This window comes from Schistocerca gregaria, chromosome 3 (assembly GCF_023897955.1).
Source record: "Schistocerca gregaria isolate iqSchGreg1 chromosome 3, iqSchGreg1.2, whole genome shotgun sequence".
Lineage (NCBI taxonomy): Eukaryota > Metazoa > Arthropoda > Insecta > Orthoptera > Acrididae > Schistocerca > Schistocerca gregaria.
The window spans coordinates 778,754,624-778,774,181 of NC_064922.1; the positions used below are offsets into that span (position 1 = coordinate 778,754,624).

At 38.3% G+C, this 19,558-nt stretch overlaps 1 protein-coding gene across 13 annotated transcripts in view; it reads left to right on the forward strand.

The window, feature by feature from the left end:
* The window catches only part of LOC126354167 (phospholipid-transporting ATPase IA), a 627,555-nt gene that overhangs the window by 442,906 nt on the left and 165,091 nt on the right, over nt 1-19,558 (forward strand). For all 13 annotated transcript variants that reach the window (XR_007565271.1, XM_050003592.1, XM_050003597.1 and 10 more), the window contains exons 8-9: nt 17,617-17,712; nt 17,990-18,115. Coding sequence is in view for 12 of the 13 variants with exons in the window: in XM_050003592.1 (XP_049859549.1) it covers nt 17,617-17,712; nt 17,990-18,115 (222 nt within the window). In the remaining variant the exon portion in view is untranslated. The remainder of the gene's footprint in view (nt 1-17,616; nt 17,713-17,989; nt 18,116-19,558) is intronic.

The window sequence follows — 19,558 nt, forward strand, 5'->3', positions numbered from 1 at the left end:
TATTTCGCGGCTTTGCCTTACTTTCCGAGTGTGCGTACTTAGCGTTATACCACAATCTTAAGTGAATTTTGTATAGATTAACTAATTAAATACATTCATTAGTGTGCTCTTCAAGCTTGTCATTAAAGGTTTTTCTTTTCTTTTCTTTTTTTTACATATGTTTCCACTTATTGCAAAAAGTTCATTTTGGTTACATTTGGCTGTTTAGGCCTAATTTTGATCATGCATATTTAGCATTATACCACAAATTTAAGTGCATTTGGTAATAGTTTACTTATATATTAGTTTAGTGTCCTTTTGCATCTGTATTTAAATATTATCATTATCACTTAGTGAATCTCTTAACTAATTTCCAAATTACCATGGATACTAAGTGTGTGAGCTGCAGTAGGAAAGTTAGTTCAGGGGTTTTGTGCAGCTGTTGTGACAGGTGGTTTCATTGGGGAAATTGTAGCGGTGTGGGAATTGGGGAAGCAAACGAGACTCTTCCATTCTCTTGCAGGGTTTGCTCAAGAGATAGGATTATAGCTCAACCGGAGGAGAAAATTAGAGCCCTTCAGGCTGATTTGGACAGAGTGAGGGAGGAACTGAAGAGGTTAAGGGGGGAGGAGGGCAAACAGCGGTGGGAAGTGGTAGCTGGGAACAGGGGCCACAGAAAGAGGACAGTGTCTGACAGTTTCCCAACTGGCACAACCAATAGATTTGCCTTGCTACCACAGTTAAGTAGGAATAAGGTAAGTAGATGTAGTTAAGATGCAACAGAATCTCACTAGGAAACCAACTGTTTCAAAAAAAGTAAAAAGTAAGAGGAAAGTTCCGTTGCTAGGTAGCAGCCATGGAAGAGGTGTGGGCCAGATTTTGCAGGAAAAATTGGGTGACAGGTACCAGGGCACAAACTTTTTCAAGACAAGTGCAAGTCGTAGCCACGTGATAGAGGATATAGGTTCCTTGTGCAAGGGATTCACAAAGCAGGATCATGTGATGATAGTGGGTGGAGTGGGAAACAGTATTGATAGGGATCAGTGCTACAGGATTGAGTGTGACCTGGTGAAAATAGCCTCGGCAGCGATCCATACCAATGTTGGGCTGGTGCCTCCTTTTGTGTGGCATGATCAGCCTCAGTTGAACTGCTCTGTCAGGAGGGTAAATATGGAGTTGGATCAGTTGCATAGGGCGGCCACTCTGTCAGACATTGGGTTGGTTCCTGTTGAGGCTATTGATAGGGGGGATTTCACAAGGCATGGCATACATCTCAATAGGAAAGGGAAGGGTAAACTTGCAGGGTTATTAGCGAAATCCTTAAGGGGCGACACTAGTACTCAAGGATGTACCTCTTTTTTAGACTAATATCAGTCTCCAATGAGAAGTTCAGGCAGGCAGGTGCTAAAGAGGTCCAAAACTCACAACATTCTCACAACAGGAAATTAAATAATAATGTTACCCAATTTAACCAAAATATTGGTGGACTAAACAAAAAAGTAGATTCTCACAAAAGTAAAGTAAAAAATAATGTTACCATTTTTCACCAAAATATTCCGGCATTGAAGAATAAAGTAGATGAGCTCCTGGTTTGTTTAGATGGCATTAAATCTGATAATGTAATAGATATACTATGCCTGTTTGAGCATCACATTGTGTCCAATATGGAAAAGGTAAATATCAGTGGTCATAAACTAGCTTCACATGTGAGTAGAGAGAATAAGGTGGGAGGAGGAGTTGCCACATATGTCAAAAGTTATCACTGTGTAGAAAGCTTAGACACAATTTTTTTTTTTTGTCTAGAGCAACATATAGAAGCATGTGCCTGTCAACTTAAACCGAAGGAGGGCTCTTTTGTAATTGTTACAGTATATAGGCCCCTTTCAGGAAACTTTCATTTATTCCTGGAAAACTTGGATGCCTTGTTGTGCTATCTGTCAGATAAGGGAAAGCAAATTATTATTTGTGGGCACTTCATTGTTGATTCATCGAATGAGTGTAATAGGAAGAATGACCTGGAAGTCTTGCTCAGTTCTTTCAATTTGACATCTGTCATTAATTTTCCTACTCGGGTAGTAAAGGACAGCAGCACATTGATAGATAACACTTTTATAGACCAAGATAGGTTTAAAAATATAAATCTTGTCCTGTTGAGAATGGGCTTTCTGATCATGATTCTCAGCTAGTTACAGTATATGACATAGCTCCATTCAGTAATTCAAAACTACCCTCCAAAGTTGTGCGTTCAATTAATGACTCAACAATTAGAAATTTCAGAGAAAATCTTTAGCAGTTAGACTGGGATGAGGTGTAAAAGGAACCCGTTACTAATTTATAATATAACTTATTTCATGATACACTTGTAAGAGAATTTAAAAACTGTTTCCCCAAGAAAGTAGTTAAATCTAATTATAAGAAACCATGCAAAAAACCTTGGCTTACTAAAGGAATAAAAATATCTTGTAACCACAAAAGCGAACTGTATCTAACAACAAGAAAGAGTAATGACCCAAAAACAGCCAAATATTATAAAAACTACTGTGCTACATTAAGAAAGGTTATTAAAAAGTCCAGAAGCATGTGCATCATGTCTGAGATTAATACCTCTGATAACAAAATCAAAACAATTTGGAATATTATTACAAGGGAGACAGGACAACCAAGAGTACAGGATGACCGCATCACCATCAAAGTGAATGGAAACTTGATAAACAACAAGCCGGAAGTCAAAAACATTTTGAATAATCATTTTTTAAATGTTGTAGAGAAAATAGGATCTAAATGTTCATTAGAAGAAGCAAGGCAGTTAATGGAAGATGCCTTAACTACACAATTTGATACAATTGAAATTCCACCCACCTCTCCATCTGAAATTAGGAAGATAATAAACTCTCTCAAGAATAAAAGCTCACATGGAATTGATGGCATTTCCAGCTGGATAATAAAAGCTTGTTCCCAAGAAATAAGTGGGATTCTTAGCCACATATGTAATAGCTCTCTGAAGCAGGGTATTTTCCCAGATAGACTGAAGTATGCCATTGTTAAACCACTGCATAAAAAAGGGGATAGATCTGATGTCAACAACTACCACCCAGTCTCCCTTCTGACTGCCTTATCCAAAATTCTTGAAAAAGTAATGTATTGTAGAGTAGCTTCACACCTTTGTAAAAATAAAGTTTTATCAAAATGTCAGTACGGTTTCCAGAAGGGTTTTTCAACGAAATATGCTATATATACTTTCACTAATGAAATATTAAATGCTCTGAGTAACCGGAAGTCACGCGTTGGGATTTTTTGTGATCTGTCAAAGGCTTTTGATTGTGTAAATTATAGAATACTTCTAGATAAGCTCAAGTACTGTGGTATGAATGGGACAGTGCTCAAATGGTTTAAATCATACCTAACTGGAAGAGTGCAGAAAGTTGAAATAAACAGTTCACATAATATGCAAAAAACTGGTGATTTCTCAAACTGGGGAACAATCAAGAATGGGGTGCCGCAAGGTTCTTAACATATATTAATGACTTGCCATTCTGTATTCATGAAGATGCAAAGCTGGTACTTTTTGCCGATGATACAAGTATAGCTATCACACCCAACAGACAAGAATGAACTGGTGAAATTGTAAATGATGTTTTTCAGAAAATCATTAAGTGGTTTTCTGCAAATGGGCTCTCATTAAACTTTGACAAAACACAGTATATACAGTTCCACACAGTAAATGGAATGACCCCATTAATAAATATAGACTTCAATCAGAAATCAGTAGCTAAGGTAGAATATTCAACATTTCTAGGTGTATGCATTGATGAGGGGTTAAACTGGAAAAAACACACTCAGGATCTGCTGAAACGTTTGAGTTCAGCTACTTATGCTGTTAGGGTCATTGCAAATTTTGGCGATTTACATCTGTGTAAATTAGCTTACCACGCCTATTTTCATTCTCTGCTTTCGTATGGTGTCATATTCTGGGGTAACTCATCATTGAGTAAAAGAGTGTGGAGCTCATCCACGATCATCCTGCAGACACTTATTTACAGAGCTAGAAATATTCACTGTAGCCTCACAATATAAATATTCACTTATGAAGTTTGTTATTAACAATCTGAACGAATTCAAAAGTAATAGTAGTGTACATGGCTACAACACTAGGAGAAAGGATGATCTTCACTACTCAAGGTTAAATCTTACTTTGACTCAGAAGGGGGTAAATTATGCTGCCACAAAAGTCTTTGGTCACTTACCTAATAGCATCAAAAGTCTGGCAGATAGCCATATAGCATTTAAAAGGAAATTAAAAGAATTTCTTAATGGAAACTCCTTCTACTCATCATTAGATGAATTTTTGGATATAGTAAGTGGGTAATTTCCCAACACCCACTAAAAAAAATTGAGTGTCATGTAATATTTTGTCTAATGTAATACCTTGTATAGACACCTTTTATTAACCTGACATGTTCCACATCATTACAAAGTGTCATATTCATGATCTATGGAACAAGTACTAATCTAATCTAATCTCATCTCTAATCTAATCAAAGAATGGAAAAAGTGAAATGGGAAACTGAGTAAGGAATGAAGAGTTGGAGAAGAAAGAAATATGCTAAAAGTCATCAGAAAGAGAAAACGGAAGTAGATTGGACATTGTTTGAGGAGGGACTGTTTATTGAAAGAAGGAATGGTGGAGGGAAAGAGGGGAAGAGAAAAAAGAAGATATCAAATGCTGGACAATATCAAAGGAGGCAAATATTCAGAAATGAAAAGACTGGCTATGGACAGACAAAAGTGGGAGACCTGCCGTAAGACAGAATACAAGGCCAGTTGGGTGGTGAGAACTGAGAACATGCTGAAGCACCAGTTCCCATCTGTGGAGTTTTGAGAAACTGGTGTCCAGGAGAAGAGCCCAGATGGCACATGCAGTGAAATAGGCTCTAAGGTCATGACTGTCATGTTGTAGAGCATGCTGTGCAACAGGTTATTGTTTGTTGCCACGATACACTGTCTCCCTATGCCCATTTATCCTAACTGATAACTTGGCGGGAGTCATGCCAATGTAAAAGACCAAACAATTTTTACATAACAGCTGATTTGTGGCGTGTCATTTCACAGGTGGCTCTCCCTTTGATAGTATATATTTTGTCAGTTACAGGGCTTGTATAGGTGGTGGTAGGAGGGTTCATAGGGCAAATTTTGCAATAGGGATGGTCACAAGTGCAGGAGCCATAGGGAAGGGAGATGGTTGCAGGAGGAGCATAGGATCAGACAAGGATATTGTAGAGATTGGGAGGACAGTGAAGAACTATTCTAGGTGTGGTAGACAAAATCTTGGCCAGAATAGATTGTAGGAAGTCATAGCCATGTCAAAGTAGCTGATTAATTTTTTCAAGACCAGGATAAAAATAATGTATTTATCAGCTAGTTCAACAAGGCTATGACTTCCTAAAATCATGTCCCTGAAAAGAGATCCATTCTGTCAGAGATTTTCCTCACCACACCTAGAATAGCTTTTCATTGTCCTACCAATCTCCACAGTATCCACATCAGACCTTATGCTCCTTCTGCACCCATCTCCCTTACCTATGGCTCCTACCCATGTGACCATTCCTGCTGCAAGATTTGCCCTTTGCACCCTCACATCACCACATATACCAGCCTTGTAACTGGTAAAACATATGTATCAAAGGGAGAGCCACCTGTGACATGACATATCATATACCAGCTGTTATGTAAACACCAAGTTATCGGTTAGGATGGTGGACTTAGGGAGAGGGTCTATACTAGCAACAGACAATATCCTGTTGCATAGTGTACTCTACAACATGGCAGTCATGATCTCAGTGCCTGTTTCACCATATGTACTATCTGGATTCTTCCCCAAACACCTGTTTCTCAGAACTCCGCAGTGGGAAGTTGCGCTCCATGTCCTTGAATGTCTCCGACTGCCTGGCCTTAATTTACAACAATTTCTTTGGTCTCAGCATTTATTCACAGTAACTGTTCCTTTCTTCACTCCATTTTAGTTTTCTACATCTTTCATTTTCTGATCTGTCTATTTTTCCATTCCACTACCAATCTCTATCACAAAGAATGCATTTAGCTTTTCACTCTTATTAACTCATGCACAATGTTTTAGCAGTAATCTCTCCCTTGCATATTACTTATCTTTCATCTTTAAGCTCTCAGTTTTTCAAAATTCATACAGTATAGTACCCAACAAACTGTCTTTCCTTCTAATTCATCTGGTAAGTATACCCTGATCCAGGGTTCTGGGTGCCTTTTCTGAACTCTACTCCCTTTCTTAAACCTTACCAGTCCTTTTCCTTCACCCCTCTTCCTTACCCTCCAGTCCTTCTGCCAGAAGAAGGAGCCACTGACTCTGAAAGCTTGCAAACTGTAATACCTTTTATATGTGTTTTCTCCTGTTGCCACCTGGTGAGTAAATTTATTTGTCTATCCAGGTACATTATAAATAGGTTGGAACTTAAATACTGGCAACACTGCTGTGGAGACATTATGCAGTGGAATCTACTATTGTCGCTGATAGCACACGTTGTTGACATACCTACCTTACTTCCGAGCAAATGGACTCACCCGTCCCAGTTCACCGGCGTGCACACAATTGAGGGAAACACAGTCACTTTTGAGCGAGCAGTCTAACATAATGGTGTCACTGTGTTTTAGAAACAGGAACAATGGAGTCTGATCAAGATTGAATGTGCCAGAGGTCATACAGCATGACAGTGTCATCAAGGTCTTCAAGAGGCATGCGAGGAATCGGTATTGCTGTACAGAACAGTGGAACATTGGGTAAAAGCCTTCAATGAAGGTCACCAAACTGTGGCAGACATGTGTTGGGCAGGTTGTCCTAGCATCTCTGAAAAACTGCGTGCTGTTGCCACATTAGTGGACAGTGACCAATGCCATGATTCATGAGCTCGCCCACAAAACTGGGTTACCGCATATGACTGTGCTTTGCATCCTGAATTACGCCACACGATGGGTTCCACATGAATTGATGGAAATGCAGAAATGGATGCTTTATGACGCTGCTCAGACGCACGTGGAGCGCTATGAGTGCAAAGTAGAGGCTGTGTCATAACACTGGATGACACATGGTCCACATCGTACAAGCCGAAACTGAAATGCCAATCCAACAAATGGCATCATTATGAGTTGCCGCGAAAGATTAAAGTGCGTCAGAGCCCCAGTATGGTAAAAATAATGGTGATTTTTGTGTACGATTGTGATGGTGTTATCCTAACATCTTACATTCCCCCACAGCAGAAGCTCAGTGCACAGTATTACTGGTCGTTTTTGGAGGATCACCTGTAATTAGCTTTGTGAAAGAATTGGTGACACTTTCTGTGCGACCCACCCATCATTTTGCATGACAATGCACGGGCGCATACAGTGCAAGCTGTGGCTGCTCTTTTCAGTCAATGGGACTGGGAAGTACTGTACCATCCACCATACTCCCCAGACTTAAGTCCTTGTGACTTTGATTTGATTCCGAAGATGAAGGAACCATTTCGTGGCATTTGCTTCAGAACTGTTCCAGAGATTCGACAGGCAGTAGACCACTCCATTTGCACCGTCAATTGAACAGGCTCTGGTAATGGTATACTGTACTTTCCACATCACTGGCAACAGTTTCTACACAAAGCTGGTGACTACTTTGAAGGACAGTAATAGGTGCAAACATGCAACTCTTTTGTATTGGTTGTGAATAAATAGTTGCCACTATTTAAGCTCCAACCCTTGTATTTAGGATTTTGTAGATACGTTATTATCCCTTTGAAGCTATATTAATGTAAAGGAAGAAACATGTACCAGTAACAAAACAAAGACAAGGCTACCAGCAATATGAGACAGTATTGGCCAAATCTTGTGGTTTTAAAAATGTGAGTGCTGTTATTGGAATCTGAGGAGAACTGAAGAGCTAAGGGAAGAAAGTTGTGGGAAGTAGGCAAGGTAGGAGTAAATGTGTATGTATCTTTTGATAACAATGGAACATTACACAATTTTGCCTCCTCTGTAAGATGTTACAGAGCATATAGGCCCCTTCATGGTTTCATTTCATTTTTGACGAGAACAAGTGCATTAGCATCCACACAACCATACATATTAATTGTTTAATAAACTAACTTTTATGCTTTTAGACTCACTCACTCAGTATAATTTTTAATGGACTTGAGTTAAATTGCTGTTGTTTGCACTAACCAGACAGCCAAATAACTACCTGGTAACATGTTGAATCTTCAAACCTTGTGCTTTGTATAAAAACAAAAAGCAATAGTCTAAATTACAGTTTCTTTTCAGTATACTAGAGGTGATTGTTTTTGATTGTAATAACCATCAGATCAGAATTCTGAAATACAGTGATATGAAAGTGGGTCAGTAGCAGTGGCCTACTATTACCAACACTATGGGCAATGTTTAGTTTTAAGCATCTTAGGAAAAGAAAAGAAGAATTATTAAAACCACAAATAATAAATGTACGTGGTAGTATATAAAAAACATCATATAAATGAAGATCTAAAAGCAACAATGAGCAAGCTGTCAAGGTACCCAGAGAAGTCTGAAAAGGGAATTAAGGTGCAGTGAGAAGAAATAAGATTTGCTGATGACATTTTAATTGTGTCTGAGACAGCAACAAATTTGGAGGATAGGTTGAGCAAAACGGATTGTTACATTACTTTTTTGCGGGTATGCCTCACAGTGGCAGTGGAACAAAATTTCTGAAATGACATAGTTGTCTACCTTTGGAAATAATTACAGTCAAAGGTGAAAACATATTTTCATTTCTGCAGTAAACTATGTCTTTAAAGATCGGTCATAAGATGAATATCGACAGGAGCAAAACAAAAGTGATGAAATGTAGTTGGATTAAAGCAGATGATGCTAATGAAATTAGGTTACGAAATGAGACATTGAAAGTAGAAGATGTGCTCTGCAATTTATGGAGTAAAATAACATGATTGCAGAAGTAAACAGGATAAAAAATGCAGTCTTGCAGTGGCAAGAAAATTTTTGTGAGAACTGCAGATATTTTAACTAATGTAAATTTAAGTGTTAGAAAATCTTTTTTGGAAGTATATGTCTTCCTTTTAATTTTGTGTGGAAGTGAAGAGTGAACAGTAGACAGTAAGCTGTGCACAGACAAAAAGAAAAAAGAAGCAATTGAAATGTGATGTGACATGAGAATGCTGAATATTAATTGAGTAGGTTAGATAACTAATGAAATTGTACTGAATTAAACAGAGGAGAAAATAAATTTATGGCACAACTTGACTGTGGATCTGTTTACATGTACATACTGAGACATCAAGAAAAAGATAATTTGATGATGGAGGGAAGTGTGAGAGGCTAAAATTGAAATGAGAGACCAAGACTTGATTATTGTAAGCCATTTCAAATGGATATTGGTTAAAAAAGTTCTGGAGAGATGAAGAGGCTCACACAGTATAGTGTAGTGTAGATAGCTGCATCAAACTGGTCATTTTTCTGAATGCCAGCACAACAAATTAATTGTTATGGAACATATCTTACAGTAAATGTGTCTGTACCCGATAGTATTAAATATCTCTGAAGGTATTACATGTCATTTTGCTTTAATTTTCATCTTTGGTACTAGCTAGAAAATTACGTTTTCACCACACCATACCAAACCATGCAAATGCCCAAACTCAGTCACTACAAGAAATTACATACTTCCTTCAACAACAGTTGTCAAACAATAGAGCGCTACTAACACACTTTCTTGCACTGATGGAAACTTACTCAAAAGGAACATAAAATTGGAAAGCCTCTTAAAAATAACTATTTACAGCCTTCAGATAAACAGGAATTAATGTATTAATGTTCTGAAGGACTGCAATATTCTTCCCTGTGTTTGCTGTTGATCAACAGCTCACTCAGTTGGAAAAAAACTGTGTGGGTCCTCACAGAACCAACAGCATTCTTCTTAATCCACTTTCATTCAACCTTTAATTTAATATCTTAGTATAAATGATGTGCAGTTGTATCCGAACTTGACATGTAGCCACGTATGAGGTTTTATTACTACAATCTTTTACTGTCACAGAACTGCAAATAAATAAACTTATCCTTGATGTGTTAGTTAGATTCCATTATTTCCATTGTGTTGCTTTTTGTGACAAATTTTTCCATGGGCAGGATATAAAAGTCTGTGTTAATCATCTTACATTGCAGAAAGTTAATACCATGGAATATCTCATTTATATTGTAAGACTCTTGAACATGAAAGGATGAGATCATTCTTGCCCCACTGGCAGAAAGCATATCGATTGTATATTTTTCTATTGTGAGCCAAGGGTAGAAGTAACAGACAGTTCCTAATAATTTATGTTATGTATGATGTTACGGACAAAATCAGTGTCAACTCTGAGCATAAGGCATAGTTGGTTATGATTGTTCACATGATGGAAACACTGGACTGCTGATTGCCTCGGTCCTCTTTAATGATGACAAGGTGTAACATATATAACAGTTCTCATCCTCCTTCCATTTGCATCAATGGCAGCAGTACAGATAATTACAATCTGTATAAGAAGAAGTAACTTTACCTCCCTAATTCATTTGAGAATGATCCTGAACAAATGACTTTGCAGGAGACTTCCAGCTGTACTAACTGAGCATCATTCTTGAAATTCGTGCTGTATTTTTTGTTATTGTATCTTATAGAGTAGTATTAATTCCATCTTAAAGTACATCGAGTATCTCTAACGAGTAATGCCATGTTAGGTGGCTATTAGCTTGGTTTTTCATCTTGATGTTTAACCACAGCAGTCACTAATAATAGCAAAATAATCAATTTACTAGAAAATATCACGTGGCATTTGTCTTCCAGTCTTCTGATGTGCTGTGGGAATGATTGAATGTTAATGAATGTCCAACATTTACCTTAAATTACCACACCCCCACTTTGTAAGAACAACCCATGTTCATCTCTCAGATCAGAGCTTATGAAACACTTGAGTTAGTAAAATATGTTTCAAATAATAATAATAATTAATTTAAAAATAAAGAGTAGTGTGATCTTTGGTTTATCTGGCATAGGATGGTCTTGAATATCTGTTATGTATTCATCCAGCTGAAGATCCAAGAGCAGTTGAAGATCATTATCTTCTAGGAAAGCCAAATATCACACATCTGGGTTGGGGTTAAGATGCTAATTAAATTGTTCTGTCGGCACACCAGACTTGCCTCCTGATATGACCAAAAACTTTAGAGAAAACCTCAGTTTGCTTTTTAATAAGTTCTCTAATCGTACTGTAATCATCGGTGGAGACTTCAATTATCCAACAGTCAATTGGGAAAATTACAGTTGGTGAGCATACAAGACAACCTGTGAAACATTTCTAAATGCCTTCTCTGAAAACTACCTAGAACAGATAGTTTAGAACCTCACTAATGATGGAAATATATTAGATACAATGGCAACAAATAGACCTTACCTTTTTGAGGATGCCCACATCGAAACTGGTATCAGTGACCATGACTTGATTGTGTCAACAGTGATTGCCAAATTACAAAGGACAACTGAAACAAATAGAGACGTATGTTTATTCAGTAAACAAGAATAAGCAGCAGAGTCTATCTGAATGAAGAACTTGAAACTTTCAGCACATGACATGAGCATGTAGAGGAACTATGACTCAAGTTTAAAAGAATAGTTGATCTTGTACTGGATATATATTACTCATTAGAAATGTTCATAATGGAAGATGCTGCCAAGTGGTGTATAGTCACTGTAAAGAAACTTCTGAAGAAAGAGAGACTACTGCTTAATAGGTCTCAAACAAAGCATAGGCCTGTAGATAAAGAGATGCCAAATGAAATGCATTTAGCCATCAAGCAAGCACTGCACAAAGCCTTGAATGATTGCCGTAGAAGAATACTGTCATATGATATTTTACAAAATCCAAAGAAGTTCTACTTGTATGTTAAGGCAAGGCAGTTAGTGTCCAGTCACTCAAGAATGAGACAAGGACTGAAATTGATGGTAGCAAAGCAAAATCTGAAGTGCTTAAGGCCACTTTCAAATGTCCCTTTACAAAGAAAAATCCAGGCGAATTGTCCCAATTTAATTTTTGTTCCACTGAAAAGATGACTAAAATAAATGTTAGTGTCAGTGGCAATGGAAAACACCTGAAATCATTAAAATGGAACAAAGCTCCAGGGCCCAATGGAATTCCTATCGGATTCTATACTGAATTTGCGGCTATGTTAGTCTTGCTGTTAACTACAATCTATCATGGATCCCTCAAACAAAAAACCATGCTGATAGTTGGAAAAAAGCACACGTCTCACCTGTTCACAAGAAGGGTGATAGAAGTAATGCACAAAGCTACTATCCAATATCCTTGACATCGATTTGTTGTAGGATCTCAGAACATATTCTGAGCTCAAACACACTGAGGTACCTCAGGCAGATTGCTTCCTCCATGACAACCAGAATAGATTCTGAGAGCTTCAGTCGTGCAAAACCGAACCCACACTTTTCTCACTGATATACTTAAAGCTTTGGTTCAAGACAGCCAAGTAGATACAATATTTCTTGATTTCAGAGAAACATTCAACTCAGTACCACAGCTATGTTTATTTTCAAAGTGTGATCAGATGGGCTATCGAATGAAATTTGTGATTGAATTCAAGATTTTTTTGGCAGGGAGGGTAGAAGTAACTTTTGGTGTGCTGCACAGAAGTGTGGTGGGACCCTTACTGTCCATGTTGTATATTAAAGACTTTGCGGACAATATTAATAGTAACCTCAGATTTTTTGCAGGTGGTGCAGTTATTGTCATAAAGTACTGTTTGAAAGAAGCTGTGCAAATATTCAGTCAGATCTTAGAAGTTTTGAAAATGGAGGAAAGATTGGCAACTTACTTTAATTGTTCAGAAATGTAAAATTGTGCACATCACAGAATGGAAGAACATAGTATCCTTTGACTATAATGTCAGTGAGTCACACTTAGAATTGGCCAACTCCTACTTTGTAGGGATATGAAAATGAATGCTCACATAGGCTCAGTCATGGGTAAAGCATGTGGTAGACTTTGGTTTATTAGTAGAATACTGAGAAAATGCAATCAGTCTACAAAGGAGATTGCTCACAAATCATTCGTGTGACCCATTCTGGAAAGTATGGGGATCCATACCAAATAGGGCTAACGGGGGATAGTGAACTATATGGAGAAGAGCAGAACGAATCGTCATAGGTTTGTTTGACCCATGGGGGAGTGTCACCAAGATGCTGAAGAAACATGAACTGGCAGCCTCTTAAAGATGGATGTAAACTGTCTCGAGAAAGCCTACTTAAAAAGTTTCAAGGACCATCTTTAAATTATGACTCTAGAAATGTACTACAACTCCTGTTTATCACTCACATGCAGATTGTGAAGACAAGATTAATTACAGCACACATAGGGGCATTTCATTCAGTCATTCTTCCTGCACTCCATAAGTGAATGGAATGGGAAGAAACCCTAATGACTGGTGTAACAGGAATGTACACTCTGCTTCACAGTGGCTTACAGAGTATACATGTAGATGTAGGTGAAGTTCCTCTACAAGGAGGAGATGCAGAACCAAATAAATATCATCATCATCATTTAAGACTGATTATGCCTTTCAGCGTTCATTCTGGAGCATAGTACGCCTTATAAAATTCCTCCATAATCCCCTATTCAGTGCTAACATTGGTGCCTCTTCTGATGTTAAACCTATTACTTCAAAATCATTCTTAACTGAATCCAGGTACCTTCTCCTTGTTCTGCCCCGACTCCTCCTACCCTCTACTGCTGAACCCATGAGTCTCTTGGGTAGCCTTGCTTCTCCCATGCGTGTAACATGGCCCCACCATCTAAGCCTGTTCGCCCTGACGGCTACATCTATAGAGTTCATTCCCAGTTTTTCTTTGATTTCCTCATTGTGGACACCCTTCTGTCATTGTTCCCATCTACTAGTACCTGCAATCATTCTAGCTACTTTCATATCCGTAACCTCAACCTTGTTGATAAGGTAACCTGAATCCACCCAGCTTTTGCTAACATACAACAAAGTTGGTCGAAAGATTGAACGGTGCACAGATAACTTAGTCTTAGTACTAACTTCCTTCTTGCAGAAGAGAATAGATCGTAGCTGAGCACTCACTGCATTAGCTTTGCTACACCTCGCTTCCAGTTCTTTCACTATGTTGCCATCCTGTGAGAATATGCATCCTAAGTACTTGAAACCGTCCACCTGTTCTAACTTTGTTCCTCCTATTTGGCACTCCATCCGTTTACATATCTTTGCCACTGACATTACTTTCGTTTTGGAGATGCTAATCTTCATACCATAGTCCTTACATTTCTGATCTAGCTCTGAAATATTACTTTGCAAACTTTCAATCGAATCTATCATCACAACTAAATGCATATGCGAGACTGCTTATTTTGTGTTCACATATCTTAATCTCACCCAGCCAGTTTATTGTTTTCAATATATGATCCATAAATAATATGAACAATAGTGGAGACAGGTTGCAATCTTGTCTTACCCCTGAAACTACTCTGAAACATGAACTCAATTTATCGTCAACTCTAACTGCTGCCTGACTATCCATGTAAAGACCTTTAATTGCTTGCAAAAGTTTGCCTCCTATTCCATAATCTTGTAGAACAGACAATAACGTCCTCCTAGGAACCCAGTCATATGCCTTTTCTAGATCTATAAAGCATAGATACAATTCCCTGTTCCACTCTTAACAATTCTCCATTATTTGCCGTAAGCTAAAGATCTGGTCCTGACAACCTCTAAGAGGCCTAAACCCACACTTATTTCCATCCAATTGGTCCTCAGCTAATACTCGCACTTTCCTTTCAACAATACCTGAGAAGATTTTACCCACAACGCTGATTAAAGAGATAACTCTGTAGTTGTTACAGTCTTTCCTGTTTCCATGTTTAAAGATTGGTGTGATTACTGCTTTTGTCCAGTCTGATGGAACCTGTCCCGACTCCCAGGCCATTTCAATTATCCTGTGTAGCCATTTAAGACCTGACATTCCACTGTATTTGAGTTCCGACTTAATTTCATCCACCCCAGCTGCTTTATTGCACTGCAATCTATTGACCATTTTCTCCACTTCCTCAAATGTGATCCTATTTCCACCATCATTCCTATCCCAATCTACCTCGAAATCTGAAACATTACTGATCGTATTTTCACCTACATTGAGCAACTCTTCAAAATATTCCCTCCATCTGCCCAAGACATCCACAGGATTCACCAGCAGTTTTCCTGACCTGTCCAAAATACTTGTCATTTCCTTCTTACCTCCTGTTCGAAGATTGCTAATTACACTCCAGAATGGTTTTCCAGCAGCTTGACCCATAGTCTCCAACCTGTTTCCAAAGTCTTCCCAAGATTTCTTCTTGGATGCTGTAATTATCTGTTTGGTTTTGTTTCTTTCTTCAACATAACTTTCTCTGTCTACCTGAGTTCTAGTATGTAGCCATTTTTGATTCGTCTTCTTTTTCCTTTTACATGCTGCCTTGACTGTGTCATTCCACCAAGCTGTTTGCTTCATCCTACTTTTACACACTACTGTTCCAAGACATTCTTTAGCCACTTCTAGTACTGTGTCCCTGTATCTTGTCCATTCCTTTTCCAATGACTGTAACTGACTACATTCAACTAACTGGTACCTTTCTGAGATCGCTGTTATGTACTTGTGCCTGATTTCCTTATCCTGAAGTTTCTCCACTCTTATCCTCCTACATATGGACCTGACCACCTGCACTTTCGGCCTTACAATCCCAATTTCACTGCAGATTAAATAATGATCAGTGTCATCAAAGAATCCCCTGAATACACGTGTGTCCCCTCACAGCCTTCCTGAATTCCTGATCTGTTATTATATAGTCAATGACAGATCTGGTTCCCCTGCCTTCCCAAGTATACCGGTGAATGTTCTTATGTTTAAAAAAGGAGTTTGTGATTACTAAGCCCATACTGGCACAGAAATCCAGGAGTTGTTTCCCTTTCCTGTTGGCCTCCATATCCTCTCCAAATTTACCCATAACCTTTTCATACCCTTCTGTTCGATTTCCAATCCTGGCATTAAAATCACCATGGACAGAACACTGTACTTGCCCTTTACTCTAACAACTACATCACTGAGTGCATCATAAAAACTATCCATCTTATCTTGATCTGTCCCTTCACAATATGAATATTGAATATACTGACACAATACTAATCTTCTTGCTAGACACTGTCAAATCTATCCACATCGGTCGTTCGTTTACATACCTTATTGCAACTACACTGGGTTCCATTTCTTTCCTGATGTAAAGCCCTACACCCCATTGTGCTATTCCTGCTTTGACTCCTGACAGGTAGACCTTGTATTCTCCCACTTCCTCTTCTTTCTCACCCCTTACCCGAATGTTACTAACAGATAAAACGTCCAGCCCCATCTTACTTGCAGCCTCTGCCAGCTGTACCTTCTTCCCAGAATAGCCCCCATTGATATTAATCTGAACAAATTACATAGCAGGAAAGAGTATCTTCTGGCCTCCCTTGTCTCTCTGTACTATATCTGTGAGTTGCCACTTACCAGTGCACATGTCAGAGAAAAGGCAAGAAATGATGATGGTGCAAGACGGGAAGACCGCCTGTGGTTGGGTCTCAAACCCACACCAGAATTGAACTATAGGGCAGGCGAACAGTGGACCGGCACAACAAGAGCAAGGCAAGAGCAATCTAGGATACAACAAAGTGCGGCAAACTTTTGATTCAGTCCTGTCAACAGATCAAGTATGTGCCAAATGCAAATTGAGACCTGAGAGGAAAACCAATATCAAAAGCAAAGTCAGCGGCAAGTAGTAAGTACTACAGTGGAGATAGTAACGAACACTATCAGATGAAGTGCATGACTGACTGAGCGGTCGATGTGTGGTGGTATATATGCCAGCTGCAAGAGACACTATTGGCCAGTGTATTCATGTAGCGAGATGGTGCACACTCATTAGGCAAGTCCAGCACTGCAGTGACACTGCCCTCTATTGGCCTTTGAAATCCATTTTTTCTGGCAGGCATTCAACATCCGCACATCCCGATAACAAACGCGCATAGAGATGCCGAGACAACCATGCATCCATTCTTTCAAGAAGATCGTCCCATCACATCAAAACTTCAGCCGCCAACTAGATCGTACCACTCACCTGAATGCCTGAAGGCAGTTCAAAAATTGTGGTATAGTTACCAACATGGCAATAATCTCCTCCTCAGTTTGTCTAACAGCAGTATTGCAAATGACAGTACCAAGACATCAATAATTGCACTGTATTTTTGCACCTATGTATTAGAGACTTGAAAACTCACGAAAAAGTTTCTGTAATTTTTTCTCCGAGGGGAAAGAATCACATTGTAAAATGAATGACATTTAGAAAGTATGCGTTTCTTTAAGTGGTCCATCTCATCAAGAAACATAAGCAGATACACATTTTTTGAAATCTAACAAATATTGTATCTTACCCTCCAATCCAGAATGGTTTATCATTCTTAAAACTGTGTGCTCAGTAAATACAGTGGATCACCTTTTGATACAAACTATTAATTTTTCAGGCTATTTTTATTAATATGGATATTGATATGTACCACGAAGAAAGCGATACACCAGCTATGGCAAGGACATCAAATCTGAATGAAGAGCTAGGACAGGTACAGATTTTTTTGTGTGCATTACTGATTTAAGATGCAATATGATTAAATGTTGTGAATAATTTCTGGTATATCTTGTCACATTGTAATGTCAAATAACACATGTCTAAAGTAATATCAACTCGTTGATGAGCTCAGCTCTTTGCCTGCTTGATAGCCAAAATCCTGAAAATTCTTATAGGAGAAAGTCTCTCTTTTTATTCTCTGTTCTGTGTGAATGCTGTAGTTGTGGATAAATGATACACACTCTTGAGATAATGTTATGTTTCTAATTTAGGTGAAGTATATATTCTCAGATAAGACTGGCACACTTACAAGAAATATAATGGATTTCAAGAAGTGTTCCATAGCTGAACAAATTTATACTTTAGCAGATAATCCAAATGACACAGAGTTAGTGAAGGTAAGTGAAACTGGCTATTTTTAAAAAAAATAAAGATTGTCTTCTCACTTATTTCAGAATAGTTTTTTATTGGACTAGTTAGTAAATTAAAACACACACACACACACACACACACACACAAACAAACACTCACTCTGGAATTGTGTTTGTCATTTCAGCACAATGCTGGAAAATGTAGGTAAACATTGGAGCGCCAGTGATACATTGTTTTCACAACTTCCTTTTTCATTATTTTAAACATGTACAATTGATCATATTCATTCAATTCATTCATTCATTCATACCAGAAGGTGGCATTGTGATGAGCATTTTTATGGGTAACATGTGATTTGCTAGCAATATTGCCTCTCAAATGTGGTTTGCTAGCAGTATTGCCCCTCAACATTAGAATGCCTCACTTTGACTCATGCAGAGACATTTAGTAGTAATTAGAGGACTAGGACATTGCAATAATTCACCCATAAGTCTACTTTCTGGAAGAAGAGTCAGCTCTTTGTTTATATGAATGTTGGCAGTGCTGTGTTGAACCAGGGTCATTATGGCATTGCAGAAGCTTCCCATAACCCAGTCTTGTGTTGCTGTTCGTACTCCTGTTCTGTCCAGGTCATTTTTAGGGTTTTGTATCTGAAGTGGTAAAAATGAAACCCTTTGTCTGTCTGTTAAAAAACTGTTCTTCTCAGGAACAGATAGACATATCAAGTTGAAATTTATGCCATATACTGAAGTCCACGGTGCCCTGTCAGTGAAGCTTTAATGTCAGTGCAACCAAAGTGTGACAGTACAACTAAAGGAAGAAATCCGATAATTGTTAATTTGTAACTATATCATACAAAAAAAATTTTTTTGTCATTTGCGATCTGATTGTCTGTGTGTCTCTTGAGACCCCTTTTTCTCATGAATGGATAGAAGTATCAAGTTGAAATTAATGTCACATACTAAGGTCTGAGGTCCCTTGGCAGTGTAATAAATGTAAACTTCAAAGTCAATGCAGTCAAAAGATACAGCCATTTATGTCAATATTCTGAAAGGATAGTTGCTAATCACCATATAGTGGAGATGCTGAGTCACAGTCACAACAAAAAGACTGTCAAACAAGTAAGTTTTTGCCTTAAAAGGTCTTCATCCTCTGCTACAGAGTGAAAATTCATCCTGAATAATCTAAGTTGTTAAGCAAGCCATTCTTGCTTCTTTCATTATGGGCACTTTTCTTTTGTCAGCAAAATCATGGCACATGCTCATTATGTTCTCTGTAACCTAACTCCAATACCTGGTTTCACATTATTTGTGAGTTGGTCCTCTACATTTAGCTTTCTCTGTAGCACCTGGCCCACAGCTTTTCCTTTATTGCTGTCAGCAAGTCTGTCTGTCTTTCATTTGATTTTACTTTCAACCTAGTATTAACATAAATCCTATGAGTTTCCTGCAATCTACATTGCTTTGCAG